The sequence below is a fragment of the Bombina bombina genome, chromosome 1, assembly GCF_027579735.1.
Source record: "Bombina bombina isolate aBomBom1 chromosome 1, aBomBom1.pri, whole genome shotgun sequence".
Taxonomy (NCBI): Eukaryota; Metazoa; Chordata; class Amphibia; order Anura; family Bombinatoridae; genus Bombina; species Bombina bombina.
Genome location: NC_069499.1, coordinates 164,231,005 through 164,257,951, shown reverse-complemented (window position 1 = coordinate 164,257,951; position 26,947 = coordinate 164,231,005). Strand labels below are relative to the sequence as shown.

The 26,947-nt window shown below is 37.5% G+C and overlaps 1 protein-coding gene across 2 annotated transcripts in view; it reads right to left on the bottom strand.

Moving 5' to 3' along the window:
* The window catches only part of MED6 (mediator complex subunit 6), a 28,152-nt gene extending 20,372 nt beyond the window's left edge, over positions 1 to 7,780 (bottom strand). For both annotated transcript variants that reach the window (XM_053697695.1, XM_053697696.1), the window contains exons 1-3: positions 7,723 to 7,780; positions 4,942 to 5,101; positions 1,052 to 1,143 (exon numbers count right to left, since the gene is read on the bottom strand). In XM_053697695.1, coding sequence (XP_053553670.1) covers positions 1,052 to 1,143; positions 4,942 to 5,101; positions 7,723 to 7,744 — 274 coding nt within the window. In that variant the 5' untranslated portion in view covers positions 7,745 to 7,780. The remainder of the gene's footprint in view (positions 1 to 1,051; positions 1,144 to 4,941; positions 5,102 to 7,722) is intronic.
* Positions 7,781 to 26,947: the final 19,167 nt, after the last annotated feature.

Sequence of the window (26,947 nt, the reverse complement as noted above, 5' to 3'; positions counted from 1 at the left end):
AGCTTTTACCACGACATGCCGTTTCTTTGGGAACAATATTCTTATGCTAAATAAAATAAGTAGAAACTGGAATGGATGTATTTAAATCGCTAGTGAGCTATTTGTGCTCTTCTTATTTATATGGAATGCATTCGATTTATAATGCATTGAATGTATAATCTAATGTATCTATATGTTTTACTACCGAAACTAATCCTTGGACAGTTCTTTATAATGTTATTTCCCCTTTTACCCCCTACCCTCAACCATACCTTGTTTTCCCTAAATCCCCTCCATACTGCTCAGACATTGAATGATTTTAAAGGTAGCGTCAAGAAACAAATATATGGACTTTCATATACAATGGACCTGTTAGACCTGGCCTTATAACAATTCATGTCAATGTCATATATTACACAGTAGAATTACCTAATTATTCTGTTTCAACCTGAGTGTTCTGACCTGCTTTAAACGCCTTCCTTTTGAAAACTCAATAAATAAAAAAAGTAAATTAGAAAGTTGTTTAAAATTGCATGCCCTGATTCATGAAAGTTTAATTTTGACTAGACTGTCCCTTTAATAGCCAAACTCCACCCACAATTTGCCTTATTTAGAGGAGCCATTCTGGGCTTTAGTCCACAGACAACAAGGCTAGCCACCGTCATAATGTTAGTATAAAATGCATTGTTTAAATTACATGAAAAGGCAAAAACAATAATAAAAGTATACTTCAAAGTTGTTTCATTGCATAAAAATAAACATTTTACTAAAAAAATATGTTTGTTTAGTTTTGAAGGACACTAATAACCGACTACACCTCCTGGAATAGCGAAAACTAGAGATGGTTAAATTGGTCTCTCAATTACTTTCAACGCCAACTTAAAACACAGTAATCTACTTTGTGGGAAAAGATAGTAATGTTCTTGCCAATATGATCTACCACCTTGCTATAGTTCAAGCCCCGCCTCACAAGTAATCAATCACACAATGCTACAAACAAGTAAATGGGTTATGATGAACATTTTGAACTTTCAAGTAACACCACAAGGAAAAGACACTGGTTTTATCTCACCTTGTGTAGGAGACTGTCTTTGTTGTTTCCGGATGATGAATAAGATGGGTTCTTGGGCATGAAGCAAAATATATTCAACACCAACCATCTGACTGAAAGATACACACAGAGTATTATGGGAAATCAATAATTATTAAACATGAATATTTTTATTTGAGCCCTTTAAACTCTGCTAGATTAAAAGGGACCGTGTACAGTAAAATGTCACCTTTAACACCAAATATGTGTTAGCTTGGGACAAAGAGTTGAAAGGCAGTATATCTTAACAAAGATGGAAAGATATATACATGAAAGCACCAAATTCAATCACTGCATTAGAAACAAATATTAAGATACTGACCAGATTGTATTTGACCCTCTACATTATTAAATATATATTTATTGGAGCTTCAATTTGGTGTTGGAGAGGTTGTTAGGAAAAAGGGGGGTTGTGGGAGGATCCAAGAATTCTGGGAAATGATTTTGGTAAACATAAATAACATACTGTCTAGTCAACTGCAGGTCTAGAACCACAAATCTTTCTATTTAATTTGCTAGAGGAGTTTAGTTGTAGAATTAAACCTGGGCTCTGTCATATCCTCATGAGTGCACACAAACAATGACTTGCACTGAATTGGAAAACTAATAACATTCCGCTACTGAGATTTGCAAAAAAGAGAGTGCATACATCTTTACTTCTAGAGAGATTTACTATTTTAAGTCTGGAAATTTAAAGGTTTAGCAAGCAATGATGTTTTATTAGAAATGTACTGCAAAGGATATAGTTACACAGAGGGTGTGGGTTTATAATGAGAGGATATGAAATTCTCAGACCTCTGAATATAAGATGGTAGATCTTTTAATATTCATTCTTGGGTATTGTCATATTTTAAATGGTTATTTACACAGAACAAGTGTATTTTACTTTGGTATTGTTCTGAGCATGTTGAATTTTGTTCTCATTTACAGTTACTAAAAACTGTAATGTTCCAAGTGCACTGGCACCATGTTTTCAACATCTTTGAGTTGAATGTCTTCGGATGTAGATGGACTTTGCATAAGCACTAGAATGACTTAGACTGTTGGGTGTTCTCATTTTTGTGTAAATCTGATGTATACAACAGATGCCGAGTGTACTAGTTGTCAAGATTCAATAAAAAAAAAAAGTCAGAATGTATTCCTAATAATACATTTACCAGCTGGCGCCTATTAAATTGTTTACAAATAGTTCATATACAGTTGTGCTCATAAGTTTACATACCCTGGCAGAATTTATGATTTCTTGGCCATTTTTCAGAGAATATAAATGATAACACAAAAACTTTTCTTTCACTCATGGTTAGTGTTTGTCTTAAGCCATTTATTATCAATCAACTGTGTTTACGCTTTTTAAATCATAATGACAACAGAAACTACCCAAATGACCCTGATCAAAAGTTTACATACCCTGGTGATTTTGGCCTGATAACATGCACACAAGTTGACACAAAGGGGTTTGAATGGCTAATAAAAGGTAACCATCCTCACCTGTGATCTGTTTGCTTGTAATTTGTGTGTGTGTATAACAGGTCAATGAGTTTCTGGACTCCTGACAGACCCTTGCATCTTTCATCCAATGCTGCACTGATGATTCTGGATTCTGAGTCATGGGGAAAGCAAAAGAATTGTCAAAGGATCTGCGGAAAAGGTAGTTGAACTGTATAAAATAGGAAAGGGATATAAAAAGATATCCAAGGAATTGAGAATGCCAATCAGCAGTGTTCAAACTCTTATCAAGAAGTGGAAAATGAGGGGTTCTGTTGAAACCAAACCACGGTCAGGTAGACCAACTAAAATTTCAGCCACAACTGCCAGGAAAATTGTTCGGGATGCAAAGAAAAACCCACAAATAACTTCAGATAAAATACAGGACTCTCTGAAAAAATGTGGTGTGGCTGTTTCAAGATGCAAAATAAGGAGACACTTGAAGAAAGATGGGCTGTATGGTCGAGTCACCACTACGCAAATGCCACAAAGTATCCCCCTTACAATACGCCAAACAGAACAGAGACAAGCCTCAAACCTTCTGGCACAAAGTCATTTGGAGTGATGAGACCAAAATTGAGCTTTTTGGCCACGACCATAAACCTTACATTTGGAGAGGAGTCAACAAGGCCTATGATGAAAGGTACACCATTCCTACTGTGAAAAACGGAAGGGTAAATCGCTGATGTTTTGGGGATGTGTGAGCTACAAAGGCACAGGAAATTTGGTCAGAATTGATGGCAAGATGAATGTTATCAAAAAATACTAGAGGAAAATTTGCATTCATCAGCCTGGAAGCTGCACATGGGACGTACTTGGACATTCCAACATGACAATGATCCTAAACACAAGGCCAAGACGACCTGTCATTGGCTACAGCAGAATAAAGTGAAGGTTCTGGAGTGGCCATCTCAGTCTCCTGACCTCAATATCATTAAGCCACTCTGGGGGGGGATCTCAAATGTGCAGTTCATGCTAGACAGCCCAAGAATTTACAGGAACTGGAGGCTTTTTGCCAGGAAGAATGGGCAGCTTTGCCATCTGAGAAGATAAAGAGCCTCATCCACAAATACCACAAAAGACTTCAATTTGTCATTGATTTTAAAGGGAGCAATACAAGGTATTAAGAACTGGGGTATGTAAACTTTTGATCAGGGTCATTAGGGTAGTTTCTGTTGTCATTATGATTTAAAAAGAGTAAACACAGTTGATTGATACTAAATGGCTTCAGCCAAACACCAACCATGAGTGAAAGAAAAGTTTTTGTGTTATCATTCATATTCTCTGAAAAATGGCCAAGAAATTAAATTCTGCCAGAGTATGTAAACTTATGAGCACAACTGTACCTTTATTGCTGCTATTGCCTGTTAAATAAAATTGTAAATACTGCAGTATTGTATATAGAAAAGTTATTCAACCTCAGCAGAGATCAACCTAATAGTGCAGTTGGGAGACTCCGTCCCAATTGAAAGGGTGCTGCATCTTTAAATACAAAACTCTTATCTGCTGCTTGCCTCAGGACATGGCACCTTTAAAGGGACAGTTTACTCAAAATTTTTCTCCCCTTTAATTTGTTCCCAATGATCCACTTTACCTGCTGGAGTGTATTAAATTGTTTACAAGTAGCTCCTTTACCCTTATATTGGCATTTAAAATTGTTAATTTAGCATGTGGTATCCCCACCTATTCTGAAAGTTTGTGGCCGCACGTACCAGCTATAGATAAGCTTTGTAAACACAGCCAGCAGAAGAAATTACACTCCCAGTGTGATAAAGCAGAGATAAGGTAATAACATTTTGATTTTCCATTGTTCTCTCAAAGTATTGGTGATTGTTTTAAGGACAGATATAAGATAAAGACGCAGGTATATGTGCACAATGTGATACAGTAATGAGATCTGATTATATCTACAAGCTCAACCTATTTTATTAGGCTGTGGCTTCAAAACACAAAATCAGAGCTTTAATATACACAAATAAACCTTAAAAAGCTCATTTTCATACATTTTTTACTCTGCAGTTGGTATAAAAAGCAATTGTAAACACATTAAGGGAAAAACTATTTTACAGTATACTGTCCCTTTAAGTGTCTGCCCTTTGTAAGTTTCACCTGGTGCTCCATCACGTTTTATCCTATAACCAGAAATGGGAAAGCCCTTGTGAGGCACAGGAAGTTTGCTCAGTAGAAATAGGGCTAAAAACATACTTACCTCGAACATACTGGAAAACCATGTAAAATAATATCATTAACATACTTCTTTAATTGCTCAGAAAAAAAATCTGTCTAGCTCATATTTTCTTCAGAATATTTGTAAACGTAAATGACTATATTTAAATAATATAAATAAACTAAAGTTTAAGTGACACATTCATTACATTAAAACTCACTTCAAATGGTCTAGAGTTAACCTCTGCATTTTCACCACCTCATTATTACACGTTCTGTCGTAGAAAGGGTTGCTTCTTTCAGAGAAATAGTCCAGGACAGTGCTATTATTTAGTATTGGAATCCAAGCACTGTCAACCCAGGAGATGCCCAATAAATTATCTGCAGGTTCGAAAACAAAACCAGCATTATTCATACAAAGAAAACATTCAATAATGATTCTGCTTACAGAGGAGAAGCGGCATTATAATCTGGATTATTACATTATGGCTGTGGATATGCCTCTGGTAACGATTATTTGAAAACATGAAAACTAAAGAAACTTAAAGGAAATATAAAAACCTTGACATTTTAAAGGAATAGTCTAGTCAAAATTAAACTTTCATGATTCAGATAGAGCGGTCAATTTTAAGCAACTTTCTAATTTACTCCTATTATCAATTTGTCTTTATTCTCTTGGTATCTTTATTTGAAAAGATCAAGAATGTAAGCAGAGAAGCCAGTCCATTTTTGGTTCAGAACCTGGGCAGCACTTTCGGATTGGTGTCCAAATGTAGCCACCAATCAGCAAGCACTAGCCAGGTGCTGAACCAAAAATGGACCGGCCCTTAAGCTTACATTCAAATAAAGATACCAAGAGAACAAAGAAATATTGATAATAGGAGTAAATTAGAAAGTTGCTTAAAATTGCATGCTCTATCTGAATCATGAAAGTTTAATTTTGACTAGACTATTCCTTTAATATAAAATGTTATACATACAGGGAGCTATTGAAAAGTAACAGTTTAATATATCATTCTAACCCCCTCCACTGTTTTGTTGCTAATTCTTGTTTACATAGCTTTTCTGTAGATAACACAAAACATTTCATCTTTTCAGTGTAGGTGATGGTTTTAAGAGGAAAAACAGATATGTTAAATGCCATAATAAATGTAAAGGAGTCATTTGTAAACAATGAATACACTTCAGAAGGTAAAATGGATCATTAGAAACATAATAAAGGGGAGAACATTTTACAATGTAATGCCCTTTTAATAGATAACAGACTGCAAAACAATGCACTGTATACACAGTGCAATCTGGTCACCATAAAGTAATATACACAGTATAAATAAAAGTAGGTTCTCGAGTTAACTAGCCCTTACTTAATTTATAATAATAAGCTCCCTATTGTCTTCTAGTTCTGCTTCAACAATGACATCTCTAACATATAAACAATTTGAAAAGTTGAACAAAATCCCTTCCAGTTCTGTGCTATGCTCTGTATGGTAGCTCAGCAGAAACTATTTACATCAATGTTTCTCAAACGAGGTCCTCAAGTACCCCCAACAGGCCAGGTTTTCATTATAGCTGAACCAGTGCACAGGTGAAGTAATCAGCTGATCAGTAAACCCCATGGTTACTAACCTGCTCTCACCCATAAGAAGATTATTTCACCTGTGCACTGGTTCAGCTTTAAAGGGACACAGAACCCAATTTTTTTCTTTCATGGTTCAGATAGAGCATGAAATTTTAAACAACTTTCTAATTTACTCCTATTATCAATTTTCTTTGTTTTCTTGCTATCTTTATTTTAAAAGCAGGAATGTAAATCTTAGCAGCCAGCCCATTTTAGGTTCAGCACCGTGGATAGCGCTTGCTTATTGGCGGCTAACATCTATCCACCAATAACAAGCATAACTCAACCAAAAATGGCCCGGCTCCTATGCATCATATTACGGCTTTTAAATTAAAATAGCCAGAGAACAAAAAAAATTGATAATAGGAGTAAATTAGAAAGTTGCTTAAAATTGCATGCTCTATCTGAATCATATAAGAAAAAATGTGGGTTCAATGTCCCTTTAATGAAAACCAGGCCTGTTGGGGGTACTTGAGGACCACGGTTGAGAAACAGTGATTTACATAGTAAATACCCTTTATTGTCATCCCAAACAGAACTATTCCTGGGTATGAAGGAACTCTAATTCTTAGCATTGTCTCATAGCCTGAAATGTTTTAACTTACTAAATGGATATCTTCTATTTGTGTGTTTATTTTTTTATTTTATTTTTTAAACGTCTCAAAAAAATTCCATTTAAAAAAAACAACTTTATAATCCAGCTAAATTATGGAGAAGATATATAATTATTCAAGATGCATTATACATAATAGCAGAAGAACATGGAAACAGCTATGCTTTATTCTTTTATCTCAGGACTCCCAATTTTTTTATGTCAAAGTAATACAAGTTTAGATGTGATTTTCAGTCTTTTCCTCTCTTACAGGTGTTTTCGTTGCTACACTACGATTACCAGGGTTAGGCATATTGTTAATTTGTTAAGTGACTCCACTATATTAGAGAATATCAGCATAGTTTAACATACCTGTTTTCTTGATTGATAAAACAATGTACTTATAATTATTTTATATTTATAGATGTGCGGGGTTGAACAATGGAAATGAACACGTAACGTTACAACAGATACGATTACAGGAATCTACTGCACCAGTCACTGTCATACACTAAAACACGAACAAGTATTCAGCATGTGCAAAGTGGATGGATAATTTACAGTAAGGGCTTCTAAAAATCGATTTACGACAGTTAATGATTTAGTAATTTACCAATTAAATGTATACATATAACAATGTATCATATAGTAAGTACGTGCATGAACCGTAAATGTATTCATCAGGAATTGATAAAGTCAATGTGCGTTTGTAATTATGAACTTGTTATATATAAACATATCACGGTTACTATCTGAAACACAGCAAAAAAACTATCAGAAACGAAAACATACCTCTAATATCCACCGTAGCCATGTTGGAACGCACAAAACTCACTTCCGGCCCTGGCAAGTGACGTCACCAAGTAAAACTAGAAATAGCATAGTAAAAACTGACAGTTCGCGCGTCCCCTGTAGGAAGGATTACAGTGCTACACGTAAGAGTGTTTGAAAATAATTACAAAAATAATACCAGTTTTGATGTTACTAAATTTGCTTTTCCTCTGTTTATCGACATTATTATAATAGTGCACTATAACTTTCCAATCCTGAAAATGAAAGAGTTCCTGGCAGGCTACACAGACCTAACTTTGTCACATATCTCTCCCTAATTTGCAATTTGTTATAATTTTGCTCAAACCAAACAATGGAGATTTTGTAAACACAATGACAGTGGCAAGGTTGCTCTTCTCCAGATTTAAGGCCGCATTGGCTCCTCCAATAAGGAAAATGATGGATGGTGTTTGACCATTTGAAATAATGTTCTGCATGGAAAAAAATGTAATTACAAGATATTTTTTTCAGTCCCTTTAATTCATGTAGTGTAACATACTGTTTTGGTTCACTTAATGGCTGATCATTCAAGGTTTAAACTCAAATAGTGTAAATCTCCAACCTTCATAGATGTATCTAGTTCCTTGAAACACATTTAATTTTTTTTTTTACAAGTTGAAAGTAAAATGTTTGCGCGCAAGCGAAACCCAATGTGCGCCAACTTAGGACTTTGGATATTGTGACCTTGCTAATTTCTTCTCCCCATAGACTTTAATTAAGCGCACTGTTAAAAAAACCTGAACACTTGCTCATAAACTAACATGACACACCCTACAGCGTTACCCCCAAAGGTAGTTATGAAAATTTTACATTCTAATGTTCTTCACATAGATAAAAATGTTTTATTCTTAAATATATATTTCTATATATATCTGATAATTTTCTTGTAAAATATATATCTAATCTATATGAAGACATACAGGTATAGATATATACACATATATAGTGTATAGGAATGTATATTTAAAATATACTAAGAAAGGGGGCGGAGCCTAGCCACACTGGTAGATTACTGCACACTAATGGAGTTCCATAGTCCTCAATGTTCTAACACAAAGTATTGTGCAACCACTCGCAAACAACAGGAACTTATCAAGGTGCCTTAACCTGCTAAAGGTGACTGGAGGTAAAACAACCAGAGAAACAGCTGTCAGAGGCTGCGGCCTAAGGCACCCGCAATTCTTTTGGAGGTTCTTATAGCCCTCCGGTAACATCACTGCATTGGAGCCGTGTAATCTGCAGAACTGGAAAGCCCTATGGCTCGTATCTTTATATACTGCCGGGCTTGATGCAGAGCTAATCGATCTAGACTGGCAGCTGCGTGGCGAGTCCTTGCCTTACACAGAGCCGATACTGATTGTAGCGTAACGGCTTAAATACACGCCACGCTCAAGCTTAGAGAGTGATTTCTACCGCATTGGGGCTAAATAGAAATAACCCATAGCCAGCAAACACTTCAGCCATATTTGCCTTAAAACAGCCACAAGGCCCAACAACGATTAGGCAAATAGAACATCCCCCACAAGGCCTTATCCAGACTCATAAGCCACAATGGTTGATACAATACCCTGCCGCTCCATACCACATTAAAAATACCTGGGCAGAAGCATTAACTGGGGACAAGCACCATACTAGGGTATAGACAGAGACCAAATAGAAACACTTGTCACTGAATACCCTAAATAGTAACAACTTCAAAATATAGGCCTAAGGTTCAACATAAAGGCATTAACTCTGTAAGCAGCAAAAAATCACATAACAGTTTAATAAGACAGAGCACAGCAGGCCTGACAAGAACTTTAAAACACAATTATAACCCCTTTCATCTCTGCTGATACACAAGGGACAGAGCCAGATTGATAACAAAACAACATCCTCGTCATATAACAAGGGATTAATTCACTCCTCTGGGACACAGCATAAGCCGGCAAAGCCTATATAGTCTGGCATTGGATAGTAATTCCACAAGTTGTGTAAAACAATCTCCAGCAATAGCATAAAACAATATGATGCCAAATAAAAGAGCGCCAATACCTTCTAAAAAAGCTCAGACATCCAATATGGAGAACTACCTCATTGCAGCAGACCCCACTCCTGCACCCACTAGAAAACCTCAGGATACTCATAAGCAAACAGTTGCAGCTCAGATCCACTGCACAGACCTCGCTCAACATGTTTACCCTCTTGAAAAAGTCTGCACGATTGCAGACGAAACGCGTAGAGGTTCATCAAGGTTTGTTTGGACTGTCCGGGTATCCGTAGCTCTGGAGGCGGAGTTCCCAATATTTACAGCTTACATTCGGTTGACATCAGGAAGGAACGCTGGGTTTTTACCACGCCGTGAAGCCGGAACCGGATAATAAGAACAAAATTGTGGGAATACAAGAGAGATTCCCACCAAGAATGTGAAATTAGCACTCACTGTCCTGACTCCAAGGAGACGGAACAAATTAGCACATTAAAACTTAACTTTTAATAAGTAATGAATAAAAATGGGGGAGGGAGATTTGGAAAATAAAAACCTAGGATACAGTGGTCGTGCGTATATGTACCTTAATATGATATCAGTTAAATAGGCCTCTGTGATATGATAGCCGAAATAGTAATTAAGGTAATAGTATGCACCTGTATATATGACTGATACAGTATATAATGGGTATATATGGGTAATGGGAAGTGTAAATAATTGCCCTTGATATGGTATATTAATTGAAATATGTAACCTAAAATTATGTACCAGGAGATAATATGGCAATGAATGAGAATTGCTAGTAGTGCAAGTGTATATCACCAGTTATATCAATATAATTGTAAGTAACTTTGTACTGTTATAACGCCACTCTTGTGGTTGGTAAATGGGTATTTCCTAACGATATACTATTACACCTATAAAATTGTTATAATACAGTATAGTGATAAATGGAGTGCTTAAACACCAGTTTCCTTGCTAATGTGTCATCAGTTAGTATCCAATTGGGTATTTTGGATCCATAGTGCTTATGTCCTGAGTGGCACCATCGTTACCAATATCTGAATATTAAGTTAAAGATTAATGCTGTATAATACAGTAATAATTGATTTTATTGGTATAGGTACCAACAAATAGTTAAATATGGATCCTATAGATCATAACTCTGGATATAGTATACGGTAAAATTATCTGGTATATACTATTGCTGATGTTGTAAGTTCTTATTGTGAATATACTACAAGCATTCCATTATCTTATAGCAGAGGGTGTATCACAATTGTGTATTATGCGAATAGGGGCTTCAGGTTAAATATTAGTTAAGGTTTGTTATAGTCAACTCTGAGAATGTTTAGAGGCTTGTATAGATTAGTGATATATCAATTACATAGGTTGTGAGCATTGGTTATAGAATGCAGAACGTATCGTATACTATTGGGTTCAGATTCCCCTAATAGTGATCTGCTTGTGAACAACCAATGCTACTATGATTAGTCCGGCCATATATATGAGTAGAGATTATCTCCAATTCTTTCAGGCATTGATTTATATATCAATAATACCACACATCCAACTGTGAGCTTACGTTTGTAACACTCTATACTGCAGGGGAAACTATGTTGCCAAATGGCTGCAGCAGTAAGTTAAATGGTTTGTTCACAAAAATAGTAGCGTTATGTACACTTGCAAGTTATTATTATATATGACGAGCAGAGATCTCTAATCATTAGCTAGTGATATATCATCAGTATATTTCGGTTCATATAGTAATATAATACATAATGTGCTTTGTTAAATTTGTTATGTAGACTATAGCAAAACTGATTGCCTCTGTTGAAACGAACGATGTAATGATAAAGGGAGTCAGATGTGTGTAAAGTGCTTCAACATATATATACTCGCTGATATAACATCTGTTAGTATCCATTGTTAGTACTTGCTCGTGGGCAACCAATATTCCTGTGATTTATCTTGCCCTGTATGTGAGCAAAGATTTTCCCACTGGCTACAACAACAAAAAATATATCAGTGGTGTCGCAGATCTAATTGTAAGCTTGTGTTGTGTAACATTCAATCATACAAGGGCAGCTATGTTGCCAAGTCGCTACAGCGGCAAACTGAAAAGTTGGCTCACAGAAGTGGTAGCGTTATGCAAAGTTTGTAACACTCTATACTGCAGGGGAAACTATGTTGCCAAATGGCTGCAGCAGTAAATAAATAGTTTGTTCACAAAAGTAGTAGCGTTGTGTACACTTGCAAGTTGTTGTTATTATTATATATGAAGAGCAGAGATCTCTAATCATTAGCTAGTGATATATCATCAGTAGATTTCGGTTCATATAGTAATATAATACATAATGTGCTTTGTTAAATTTATTGTTGTGTAGACTATAGCAAAACGATGTAATAATAAAGGGAGTCAGATGTGTATAAAGTGCTTCAACATATATATATATATATATATATATATACTCGCTGATATAACATCAGTTAGTATCCATTGTTAGTACTTGCTCGTGGGCAACCAATTTGTGATTTATCTGGCCCTATATGTGAGCAGAGATTTTCCCCACTGGCTACAACAACAGAAAATATATCAATGGTATCGCACATCTAATTGTAAGCTTGTGTTGTGTAACATTCGATCATACAAGGGCAGCTATGTTGCCAAGTCGCTACAATGGCAAACTAAATAGTTGACTCACAGTAGTGGTAGCGTTATGCAAAGTTGCTTAGTTGTTGTTATATATTAATTACAATAGTAGCTGTTCGATATTCAGAGAAGTACCAATCACCTTTTAATATTATGAGTAATAATACCATTCAAGGGTAATATCAACGTGTTGTGAATTTACCCTTGAGTATAAAAAATTATATACCCAAATATAACGAACTATTAAGTTATCAACATGTGAGACCCCGTATCCTAAACTAAAAAAGAGCTCCCATCAGCTCTATCTAAGCACCTAACGCGTTTCACCCGTAAAGGGCTTTATCAAAAGCGGCGGGCCTTCCGTCTCTGGGAAATATATACCCGGTGTGCAACGGATGTTCCGCCCACTCAAGATTCTGATTGGTTGACAGAACTGTCAATCATTATTCGCAATTGCGATACGATCGGTGATGGATTTTTAAGGAGGATTAGACTAATATATCAGATAATGCTATATTTAAGATGGTATAAGTTTGATGATAGGGCTAATAGAAGATAATGGAATATTAGGGGGTAAAAAGTGAGAGGTATGAATCTATAGATCCTACAAATATTGTGAATAATATTTCTCTTTGAATGGAATGTATCCCCGTCTAACATGGTTTACATATCTATTCATATGTGCAACAGTGATATTAACGATAGCTATATCATAAACATTAATTCAGATAAGAAGCCATTTGTATCGTTTCTTATTTAAAATAATTCCTACTTAGAACTATTGGATGAATGGCAGTAGTTTTTACTGATCTGGTCTTGTACATAATATAAATGTACTACCTATTTGAAAATGTAAATAGCCGGCATATGTAGTTATTATTACTTTTGGTGATTACTTATTTTGAAATGTTCCATTTAATGTATTATAGAAATGAAGAGAGTAGTATTATTTCTATCTCTTGTTAAGATTCCATGAATCTTCAATTAGATTATAATAAACATGTGCTTAACATTCCTGAGAAAGACTGAAATAAATGTATTGATATACATGTGAAATTATATTTGTTCAGCAAAGTGATATATTCAACGTGTTAATGTATTTTATATAATAAAATTAAATTGTGTTGAAAAATATTGTGTGTTTCTTAATTGTCCTTGTGAATATGTAGTGGTTTTGTGTGTGTTTAGAGTGTGAGGTGATGATGGTTAGATGACAAGCACAATGTGTGTGTGAATTTGAAGGTCTGAAGACCCTTGTTACTAAATGAAGGAAAATAAATTGTGTGGTAAAATAAAGTGTTTGAATAAACCAAGTCAGATTTGTAAATCCTAGTGAGAAAACGTGATGTATTAACAACCATGGAGTGACTAAATTAATGTGGAACAAATTTATATAATTAGTGAATAAAATATTGTGCATTGCATAAACGTGATGAAAGGTGATGGTGAATGGTAGGGTATTGGACGTAATAGCATCTGTGAAATAGGCAATCTGCAGAGTTGTCCCTGTTGTGCTTGTTGACCTTGTAATTAGATTGCCTGTTCTCCAGGTGCTTTCTCTTCATTTGATTATTTCTTTATGGTAATGGACCCAATGGAAGAAATTCTAAATACTATAATAACTAGATATAAAAAAGTTTTTTAATACTATATCTGACAAAAAATGGGGGGTATTTATAAAAATACATAATAATTATTTTGTTCGTTAAGACCTGATGGATACACTGTATTGAGTAGATAAGGAACCGGATAATAAGACTGCATTACCGAGTATCGAGCACCTTAAAAAGGAATGCTGTTCCTTGTTTTTATCGTATGAAGTTAACTTTGTTTTTTACTGCTTTTAGTTTATTAAACATTGTAAGTGCAACTTTATAAGCGTGCGCTTCTGTGATCTGTTGATTACCAGACTTAAGTCTGTTTCTTTGCACTTTTTTTCTTTTAGAATTCAAGCTTCTGCCCTACTCCATTTGGTGTGAAGGATACATTAGGCAAAATCAGCACACTTCGTGTACTCATCCTGAATTTGGACTTTGCATTTTGGTAACGTTTAAACTGTGCTTAGATTGTATATACTATTGTTTATTTTACACTGTTTAGTGTGTGTATACACATTTTAAACAAGGTATTGTTATAACGGACAAATTTATATTTTAAGTTCAAGGTAATGAACTATTATATAACCCTTAAAATTTCACCTAGTAAGGGCTGTTAGCGCCAATTAATTCTGTGTGAGTATATTATGTAAGCTATGCTTGATGTCAAAGATATGTTTGGAGAGCTCAAGAAAGATATAATAGCTGTGAATCAAAGAGTTGCACAGATTGAGGAGAAACAAGAAAGCTTATACTCTGATATGCAACACCAGTCAAGTTTTCTGCAGTCCCAAGAAGTGGTAGTGCACAACCTAATGGAACGTATTGAAGACTTGGAAAAAAGGAGCAGGAGGAAAAATCTGCTACTTCGAGGTATACCTGAGTCAGTTAGCCCTTCCTCTCTCCACAAGTACATTCAAGACTTCATTAAATACCTTAAAGACCAACCACATGCAGCAGAAGTCCAGATAGAACAGCCCTGCGCCCTAAACCACCCAACGGGGCGCCGCCTAGGGATGTCATCGTTAAACTACTCTCTTATAAGGATAAAGAAGATGTCCTCAAGCACGCCAGAGCCAAGCGTCACTTGGAATATGACGGAGCTGAATTGTAAGTCTTCTCTGACCTTTGCCCTGCCACCCTCCAAAAAAGGAGAGATCTTCGCTTTGTTACCAGAGTCCTCAAAGAACACAATATCCCATACAGATGAGGATTCCCCACAAGTGTTATTGCCACCAAAGACAACTCCACTGCCACATTCAGAGGGATCGCAGATCTTCCCGCATTTAACCAAGCTCTTGGCCTCGCCATTAGACCACCACCATCTACAGTGAATATGGATGCTAATGCACCCGGAGAGGCCCCAGTCATAAATGAGAACTAATCTGGATGACTTTCATGCTGGTCTGGCCTTCACCCTTTACTGCCTGATTAGGCTACTCCAAGTCTAGTAGCACTCCTGGACTTTATATACCCTTAAAGCAGAGGACGTTCTGTGCTGAGAGCAACAACACAGATAAGTTTAAGTTTACAGTCACATTGTGTGTTTATTCATCTCACTGCGTATTTTTCTGTTATTGTGTTAATGTATTACTGACTGCAAGGTCAAAATAACTGCAACCAATGGTTGGATAAGGACACTTACAATACAGGTAGGGTTTATGACAGACGCACACATATAATGTAGAACTGACTACACCCACCTAGAAGGAAGTATATCTATAGCTCGAGAGAACCCTCTCATTCAACATGTGTCATACTCCATAATCTAGCTTACACCTTCCAAGCTCACATGAGTCATTAAGTTAACATCACAGAAGCACTTATAGACAATACGAGCAATTCTGCACTAGTGACCTACGCAACATACATTATGCAGTGTCAGGGTTTTTTCCCTGCTTTGTTTGCCATGTGCGGCTGGCAGCCATTTTGCTAACCTTTTCTTGCTGAATCTGGTGCAGCGTGTGATGCTGCTCATTTCCTGCACGCCCTCTTATGGCCAGACTGTTGTACATCATCCGTGTGAGACAGGTTTCAGTCTCAGAATTGTGACGTCATCACTTATTATTTAAAGGGCCTCTGTTCAGTATGCTTTGCCCTTGCGTTGTCTCAGACCTGTTTGTGAGTTCCTGTTCCTGTGTATTACCTGGCTGACATCCCTCCTGGTTCCTGACTCGGCTCGTCTGACTACTCGCTTTGGCTCCTGACCCGGCTCGTCTGACTACCAGCTCTGGCTTTGACTCCTGGCTTGTTATTTGAATTGTGGACTTTTTATTATTTTTTGTTATTAATAAAGGTGTGATTATTTTTGCACTTCTCGTCTCAGTCTGATTCCTTGCACCCTGGCATGTAGATACTACCGACAAGAGAAAATGTGCCTACTAAGTCATTCAGCTCTGTTGCACTCAGTCCTGTAACGAAGATCAAACACAGACACACAAAAGAACAGGAGAGATTATCCGACGAATTGTAAAGACACATCCCTAAACTTAAGGTTGCACCTACTTACAAATAGAGATTCATATGTTTATTTTAGAATATGTTAGAACATAGGCAAAACTACCCGTGAAATTGTAATTGGTAAACTTATAGAATACTGTTGAGTATACTCTGATCTGATTGTAATTGATATAATCAATTCCACTTGTTATTACCTTCCTGCTCATACTAACCCCCACCTAAACTATTCCAATTACAGGTGAGAACTTTCACTAGTATCCCTAACCCTCTCACCGCATCCTAATACCCTAATTTCTCACAACCTCATATACTTCAGCAGTATCCTCACTCACTCTTCATAATATAACCCATACCCCCCACCACTTAATACGCCCTTTCCCATAAACTTGATCCCACCCTTCTCCTCTTACCCCCTCCTTTTTTTTCCTCAAATGGCACCTGCACACAGCCGAAGGAAGAACTTGGCGGTGGAGCTGGTCTCTATTAATGTCAAGGGATTCAATTACACCGGGAAACACTCTATAGCAATAAGAGATCTGCATAGAATGGGCGGGGACATTATTTATATACAGGAGACTCATTTTTTCGAGAGCCCACAAACCTAAATGATTCAATCGTCACTACCCTGTAGCCTATTTTGTGTCTGGGCCCACAAAAAAAAATTAGTGTGGGCATTCTTTCAGCGCTAAACTACATTTCCAGCTTACACAATTGATAAGAGATCCTGACGGTAGATACCTGCTCCTGGCCGGCTCACTCTTTGGTAGACCAATAGCTTTTTGTTAATGTCTCAGCTCCCTTTCCTTAAAAAAAATAAAACACCAAGTTTTTGAGCATCAGACAGGTATCCTGTTCCTTGGGGGTGACTTTAATGTATCCCTAAACCCCGACTTAGATACATCGGATGGCATCTCCAGCACTCCCCTCAAAATACTCAAACATATGGTGCATTCCTTAAAAGAGGTTGCACTTCATGACATTTAGCGCACACTGCACCCAACCACTAGGGATTTTACCTATTACTCGCACCCACATAGAAAATATACACAAATTGACTACATCATCACAGATCCTACCGGTCTAATGATCACCTCAAACAGCAGCATCAAGCCCATGACCTGGTCTGACCATGCACAAGTCAGCTGCTCAATATTGTGGCCGAACACACCAAGCAGGCACATAAAGAACACCCAGAAGATGAGACACTTCAAGCCTCCCTGGGCCAAGCAAAAACACATCTCCTACAATTCCTACAAATAGAACATCAGAAGAAAGTTCTGATGCTAAGACAACAGTACTTTAAACGTAGCGATAAAGCAGGAAAGCTACTCGCTCTCGCCATCCCCCCAAAAAACTCATATCATATGTTCAGGAGATATCTGATAGTAATGGGGTCCGTAGAGCAGATGGTGCGTCAGTCGCTAACACATTTGGTAAATTTTACAAGTCTCTGTACAATCTGCGCAAACAAAAGGGGGAGGGGGGCACCGGCCTCACAGGCTAGCACGGAACATGCCATAATGAAATACCTATTGAAAGTTACCTTGCCCAAATTACCAATGGAAGACAGACTACCTAGAAACCCCATTTACCATAGAAGAAATAGTAGAAGCTATCAAAGACTTACAGTACCTACGGGCAAGAGCCGAGGCCCGGACGGTTTCGTTGCAAAGTTCTACAAAACCTTTATAGACATATTAGTGCCACAGCTGTTAAATATTTTTAATCAACTTTCAGATACCCTACTACTACCGAGCACAATGTTAGAAGCACACATAACGGTAATCCTTAAACCAGATGAGCCCATAAATAGACCCAAAAACTACCTACTAATATCCCTTTTAAACTTAGATGTTAAAAGTTTGGCAAAAGTACTAGCAGATCGCTTAAATAAATTCATCCCTCAACTAATCTCAGCGGACCAAGTGGGCTTTGTCCCAGCTCGTGAAGCACGCGATAATACCTTGAAAGTCCTGCAATTAATCACGTATGCTAACAATAATTCTATACCACTCGCGCTGGTCTCAACAGATGCTGTGTTAACTGGTCTTTCATGCGTCTTACTCTGTTCAAATTCGGGTTCGGCCCTAAGTTTATTATTTGTATCTTCTCTCTTTACTCCACACCAAATGCAAGAGTGAGAGTAAATGGCTTGCTTTCTGAAACTTTTAAAATGAATAACGGTACAAGGCAAGGGTGCCCACTTTCCCCACTGCTTTTTGCCCTGACGGTAGAAGTCTTAGCATGTAGGATTCGTGCTCATCCAGGAATAAAAGTTATTGTGATAGGTCACTCTGAACATAAATTAGCGATGTATGCAGATGACATACTACTCACCATCTAAGACACTCTACCTTCGCTACAGACAGCATTGAGGGAATTCGAGGAATATGGGAAAGTTTCAGACTTCTTACTAAATCTCTCAAAAACTGAAATTTTAAATATCACAGAATTCACAGATATCTTCGATAGTCTGAGACTACAATGCCCCATTAAAATAGCCCCACATTCTATAAAATATTTAGGAATTGCCCTCACACGCAAGGTGAAGGAGGTAGAGGAACAAAATTATAAACATATAAGAGATGAAATATTGAGGGACTTCTCAAATTGGAAAAACAAAAACATATCCTGGATGGGGCGCATTACCGTAATCAAAATGAATATCCTACCTAGGGTACTATACATACTTCAAACCATCCCATCATCTACAGCATCACATATAATATACCAAATTCAAGCAGCCATAGAATCTTATGGATATAATGGGCTTAAACCTAGAATTAGCCGGAAAACAATATACCCACAAAGAGACGGGGAGTGGAGTTACCCCACCTTGACGAATATTGCAGGGCTATATGCCTGCAGAGACTGGTTGAATGGTGCCACTGCTTATCCAACAAAGCGGATAGAGCTCGATAATCAAATACTGCAAAGAGGAAATGTTCGGTCCCTGGCGTGGGTGACACCAGAAAACTGATTAAAAAGTACCCATTAATTAATAAAGTTTTCTCGGCCTGGGACAAGCTAATGTGACTTCCGGTGTGTCGGGACAACGCCCACACCGGAAGTCACATTAGCACTTAGGGGTATAAATAGGTGAGCGGTGTGTGGGCTAGTTAGGAGTTTTTGAAACACAGGAAATTTATTCACCCATTGAAAAAGATACCAGAAGGTATCGAAACGATTGGGATGTTGTCTTATTGATTGTCTAACAAGGATGGATTAAAGCCTTTTTCTTTTACAAAGACTGGAGAGTGAAGCGTTTTTCTTACACTTGTGTGGTTGATTGTTACTAATATATATATATATATATATATATATATATATATATATATATATATATATATATATATATATATATATATATATATATATAGTGTAGATACCTCATCACCCTCCCATATCCCTGATCTCTCCCCCCAGACAGGTCTCTAACTCCTCCCCACTGCTATCGCCATGTTTTTTACTGTCAGTTAGTCTGCCAGTAACAAATTACTTTTATTTCATTTTATGATTTAATTCTTTTTTTTTTTTTCTGTAGCGTAGGGCCCTCCTCATCACCCCCCTCCATCATCGCTTTTTTCTTTCATAAAGTGGTGTGAGTCCACAAGCCAATACTACTGGGATTCCACTCCTTGACACAATGGGGAGGCAAAGATTCCCAAAGCTCTAAGAGCAATTAATCCCTCCCACCTGTCTGGTATTCTAGTCTAATAGAGGAGGTGGGTTAAATATTGAGGTGCTCCAGTTTCTTTGTTGAAAGGGGTTCTCAGACTGATTTGTGGCCCATTTTTCTCTCAGAGAGCTGCTACAGAAAGACAAAAGAGAATGGAGTATGGGATAGTGTCAGAATCACTCCAGGTTCCCTAGCCTCCTCCTGTTGGGTCGTCAATATACTCTTTACATAGATCATCTGCTCTCACGTACACAATACACTCTACCGGAAGCAATCTTTTCTTTTGCCACTATTCATGGTAGATTGGGTGCATCTGAGATAAGTACAGCCATTTCTTGCACTTGCATAGGCCACAGGCTTTTAGTAGGTACACCAATAATATGTTAAATTATTAATAGTCCAGTTTTTAAGTATAAGATACCTCCCTCCTAAGATGGTTAAATTAATAAAGTCGATATTATGGCAATTATTTTCCCTATCATAAAGAAGGAAAATATGCTTTTTCTCATATTCATTCATTCTTAAGACCTTACTTAACCAAAATTTAATACGCTGCCAACATTTTTTAATTTTTAGACAGCTCCAAAACCTATAATTCAGGTCAGCTTCATAGAAATTACAGCGTGGGCATTGCTTTGGGTATTGGGGTACCACTTATTTAAAATGGCTGATGTAATATAGATCCGATTTAATTGTGTGATTCCCGCGGAGCGGTTCCATCTTCAAGACATCCGACACGGAGCATCCTCTTCATCCCACGGACTAACGACGAATGAAGGTACCTTTAAGTGACGTCATCCAAGATGGCGTCCCTTAGATTAGAATTGGCTGATAGAATTCTATCAGCCAATCGGAATTAAGGTAGAAAAAATCCTATGCAATCAGCCAATAGGAATGAACTTCAATCCTATTGGCTGATGCCAGCTGTTCCAATCAGCCAATAGAATGCAAGCTCAATCCTACTGGCTGATTGCATCAGCCAATAGGATTTTTTCTACCTTAATTCCGATTGGCTGATAGAATTCTATCAACCAATTGGAATTTAAGGGACGCCATCTTGGATGACGTCACTTAAAGTTACCTTCATTCGTCGTTAGTCCGTCGGATGAAGAGGATGCTCCGCGTTGGATGTCTTGAAGATGGAGCCGCTCCGCGTCGGATGGATGAAGATAGAAGATGCCGTCTGGATGAAGACTTCTGCCCGTCTGGAGGACCACTTCACCCGGCTTGGATGAAGACTTCTCCCGGCTTCATTGAGGACTTCGGCCCGGTTGGATGAAGACTTCTGCCGCTTCCTTGAGGATGGATGTCGGATCTTCAGAACAGTAAGTCGATCTTCAGGGGGTTAGTGTTAGGTTTTTTTAAGGGTGTATTGGTTGGGTTTTATTTTTAGGTTAGGGACTTTGGGCCGCAAAAGAGCTAACTGCCCTTTAAAGGGCAATGCACATCCAAATGCCTTTTTCAGGGCAATGGGGAGCTTAGTTTTTTTTAGATAGTATTTTATTTGGGGGGTTGGTTGTGTGAGTGGTGGGTTTTACTGTTGGGGGGGTTGTTTGTATTTTTTTTTTTACAGGTAAAAGAGCTGATTACTTTGGGGCAATGCCCCGCAAAAGGCCCTTTTAAGGGCTACTGGTAGTTTAGTTTGGGCTAGGGTTTTTTTATTTTGGGGGGGGCTTTTTTATTTTGATAGGGCTATTAGATAAGGTGTAATTAGTTTAAATATCTTGTAATTTGTTTATTATTTTCTGTCATTTAGTGTTTTTTTTTTTTTTTTTTTTTACTTTAGCTAATTTAATTTAGGTAATTGTATTTAATTTAGTTAATTTATTTAATTGTAGTGTTAGGTGTTATTGTAACTTAAGTTAGGTTTTATTTTACAGGTACTTTTGTATTTATTTTAGCTAGGTAGTTATTAAATAGTTAATAACTATTTAATAACTATTCTACCTAGTTAAAATAAATACAAACTTGCCTGTAAAATAAAAATAAACCCTAAGCTAGCTACAATGTAACTATTAGTTATATTGTAGCTAGCTTAGGGTTTATTTTATAGGTAAGTATTTAGTTTTAAATAGGAATTATTTAGGTAATGATAGGAATTTTTAGTTAGATTTATTTAAATTATATTTAAGTTAGGGGGTGTTAGGGTTAGACTTAGGTTTAGGGGTTAATACATTTAGTATAGTGGCGGCGACGTTGGAGCGGCAGATTAGGGGTTAATAAATGTAGGTAGGTGGCGGCGATGTTAGGGACGGCAGATTAGAGGTTAATAATTAACTAATGTTTGTGAGGCGGGAGTGCGACGGTTTAGGGGTTAATATGTTTATGATAGTGGCGGCGACGTTGGGGAGGCAGATTAGGGGTTAATAAGTGTAGGTAGGTTGCGGCGATATTGTGGGCGGGAGATTAGGGGTTAATAAATATAATGTATGTGTCGGCGATGTTGGGGGGCAGCAGATTAGGGGTTAATAAGTATAATGTAGGTGGCGACGGTGTCCGGCGCGGCAGATTAGGGGTTATTAAATATAATGTAGGTGTCGGCGATGTTGGGGGCGGCAGATTAGGGGTTAATAAGTGTAATATTAGGGGTGTTTAGACTCGTGGTTCATGTTAGGGTGTTAGGTGTAGATATAAATTTTATTTCCCCATAGGAAACAATGGGGCTGTGTTACTGAGTTTTATTCTGCTTTTTGGCAGGTGTTAGACTCTTTCTCAGTCGGCTCTCCCCGTTGATTCCTATGGGGAAATCGTGCACGAGCACGTACAACCAGCTCACCGCTGACTTAAGCAGCGCTGGTATTGGAATGCGGTAAGGAGCACAATTTTGTGCGGTGAGAGAAAACTGCTCGTTAGCACCACACAGCTCAAAACGAAAAACTCGTAATCTAGCCGAAAGAAAGGGGAGCACTAGTCCCCCAAACTGTCTTAGTTGAATTAATCTAAAAAGACTATTCAAATAATTCATATCTTTTTTTGTTATTGGAATCATCTGCATTAAATATAGAAGTTTTGGTAATATGATAATTTTAATTAAATTAACTTTTGCAGTTATTGATGAAGGTAGGCGTGACCAATTAATCAAATTCTGTTTAATTTTAGTAATCAAATGACATTAATTTAATTTATACCAAAGTGTAGGGTTGATGCAAATATTGATCCCTAAGTATGTAATATGATCTAGAACTATTTTGAAGGGGGACTTAGATTTATTATGTGGAGAACTACTAATCCATAGTATTTCTGATTTAGAAGCCAGCAAAAGAACCAAACTCCTGAACTAGCTTCAAGACAGTTGGAATTTCTATTTGCGTATTATTAAGAAATAGTAGTAGATCGTCTGCATATAATAGCAATTTGAGTTTTTTTACCTCCAAAAGGGATCCTTTGGAAATTCCCTCCTAAGGAAAATTACTGGAGGTTCAATAGCTATATTGAACAATAATGGAGAAATCAGACACCCTTGGCGTGTACCCTTAGCCAGGGGCATAACTTCAGAGGGTGCAGGTTCACCACTGCGACTGGGTCCATCGTTTCAGGGGGGCCTGCAGTCACTGCTCCCTCAAAGCTGTGCTCTTGCTAGCACAGTTCCCTCCAGACGCATAAGTATTTTAAAAGAGCACAGGATCTGGATGGCATTGTTTTTTGTTTTTTTATTTAATATATTTCTTTCAATCCTATTGTGCCCTTACATGGTCATTACGTGACCACAATGCACCTTATATAGTCAGTGCTTGTGTAAGTCTGCACCTGACTGCACGTGCGTGCCATTTCAACTCGTGTCTGTGAGGAGTAAGGGCATTAAGCGTGCATCGGTGAGCTTTGTCTCGAGGACTCGACACAACTTACTGTCTAGTGGAGTGTGCAGTGTGCCTGTGAGGACGTCTGTAAAGGAAGTCTACACTGGTGATGGGTATGATCTGACAGACACAGAAGTCGGATCCAGCATCAGGGGGTGCCGTCACATATATATATATATATAGTACACGTTGAAGCATAAAATGTGATTTACACCAAATTCTCCTGCTCTGGACAGCTCTTTTAGTTTGTGAAAGACTTTAACATTCTGAAAGCATGTTGCTTTTAGTACAGTATAAGAGGTTATAACTCTATTAAATATAAATTGACAGGTGAAATATCACATTGGTGTACATGTAAGAAAAATACAAAGATCTGTCATGAAGAAGTAGTAAAACTAATCAAGGAATGTGCTGTGCGGATACGTTTTTCAATAGAGATACAAGGAAGAGTTTTCTAGAATAGTGTTAAGTCTATGAGACAAGGACCTCTTTATATACATTATAAATTGGGTAATGGTAATTACCGCTCAGGGATTTTTTTGTTAAGCCAAATAAAAGATGACTCTTATGGAGATTAAAGGTAACTTGTAAGGGCATTTTAAAGCTAAATAATAGATATCCAATTTTATAGAGGCTTTTAAGTATATGTATGGTGAGCATAGTTAGTGAGTAGTGAATTGGGTAAGGGAGTACAGCGGGCGAGAGCTGCTCAAAGGGGGGCGGGAAGTGTTTTAGAGGTATTAAATACAGCTTAAAATCGAATGTTGATGGAGAAGGTGGATAAATGTTGGCAGAGGATATATATCACCTGAAGAGGAGAGTAGAATATAGGGGGGTGAAGGAGGCAGTTAGATTATATTTTGGGAAGGGAAGTAGCTACGGGTGTATGTGGTTTTTCAGCTAGACAATGGTCATGTATATGAAGAACTCTAGAGGGGCAGACTGATATATAAGTGAGTCCAGATAAAATATGTGTGATGTCAAAGAAAAGACTTTGAAGTTGGCAGGCATGAGATAGGTTGCTGATAGAGAGGACTGTGGAATATGGTGTGACATGAGGATACATCAGTAAATCACCAATACTACCTGGATGTGCTTCAATAGTTATAAAGAACCTTAAGACATATAGTTGGAATGAGTAGGTCCCAGAATTATAGTGGTATTAATGCAACTAATGAGCTTGTAATATTTTTACACACATACAAACCACATAAAAGGTATCAACAGAATTCTTACAAATAATCACACTCATGGAAAGGAATATATAAACCACATTTCCGCATGATCTAGGGTGGATTAGGGGGACTTAGCTAGGGCTAAGGGGAGAAAAAGAATATATGTTGCTAAAGCAGTGAGTAACACATATGCTAAGGGCAGTTAATAATAATCAATACAAATAACAGCTATGAATTAACAGTCTTTGTGAGAATCTCTATAGAGGCAGTCTAGAATATAAATGCCTGCTGGGTATATTTCCTACATCCACAAAATGTAACTGAGTATCTGTTAGTACAGGAAACACTATTACTCTATCTGAGCGCCTTAATGTTGTTAAAGGGAATGGTAGTCATAGGAAGGCAATAAATAGCTCAGCACATGGGGAGCTTCGCTAGAGCTATATGTGAGCTGTATTTTCCTTTAGACTCAAGTAAATAAAATAGGTCAACCTGAGAGTTAAGCCACCAATAAAACAAACATTGCAGAAATAGCGTATAGGATCAGTGCTGAGGTCAGAGACTTAAGTTCAGCCCATGAAACAATCTGATGTACTACATACCTTACAACGTTCGTAAATGCTAATTGACCTTGAAATACAAATTGCTAAAAAAAACGGTAAAAAAAAAAAATTGAACATGTTAATGAGCATATGCTGGAACTTAGCACTATATATAATATGGAGGAAGTTTGCTGGATCGTGTAAGGATCCTCTCTAGCCTACTCCTGAATTACAGACAGTCTGCATGCCACAATATTTATCCGAGGTGTCGCATGTGACAAGATCGAAGTCTTGAGGCTATATCACATATAAGACATTCAGTTCAGAGGAAAACGGCATTTTAATCACCCTGCTCTCCACATTTCTCTCAAGCCATAGAACAGCAAGCTCCGTGACTCTTCCATGGGAGTCGGCCGCACCGCCCCGGAACGGGCCCATGGGAAGATGTAGCGTGTCACTAAAGCGTGTGTTGAGAGGTATTGGGTACTGCAGGTTCTTCCAGTTACCGGAACGGAGGTGCCTCGACCTAATGTCGGCGTTCATCTGACTCTTCGGCGGTATGCTGTCTGCGTCTGGTGGTGAGCTGTCAGTGCAGAGCCGATTTTTAAGGTGTGTCAGCTCCTGAGCTTGTAAAATGGCTATTTTCATCTCGTAGAGACGTATCTCTGATAATGTTTGTAAGGTTGATAAACCTCCTTGTAGCTTTGTGCTCCAGCTCCTTCAACAGAATGAGTATGTTTGAGGGAGACTTCTCCATCATGGGTAGTTATAAAAGTAGATTGGATCTTGCGAGGGTATGTATGTGGAGATGATATCAGTCGACTCCAAATCTTCTCCTTAGCTAATATTCAAGGTTAAATTGCAGGATGGACAATTAACTTAGAGATAATCCGTAGATTGTTGCAATTAGCGTTGGAGCCACTGAGTTTAGCATCCAATCATGGCTATGACTTGGGCACTCCCCCCAGTTTTCCTCATTTTTAATTTGGGCTAAAACTTACATGTCAGCACTCTGCTATGCCCAGCATTAAAGTTTTTTTTTTTTTTTTTTCTTTTATCGTTAGATGCTTCTATTTTATAAAACTATGACCTTTACTGTATTTCTGTGTGTTTAACCCATAAGTTGAACTTGCACATATATTAAATGTATGTGTATGTAAATATGTGTGTGTACATATGTGTGTGTATGTAAATATGTGTGTGTATGTGTGTGTGTATGTAAATGTGTATGTAAATATGTATGTGTATGTAAATATGTGTGTGTATGTAAATATGTGTGTATGCAGTGTATGTAAATGTGTGTATATAGTGTATGT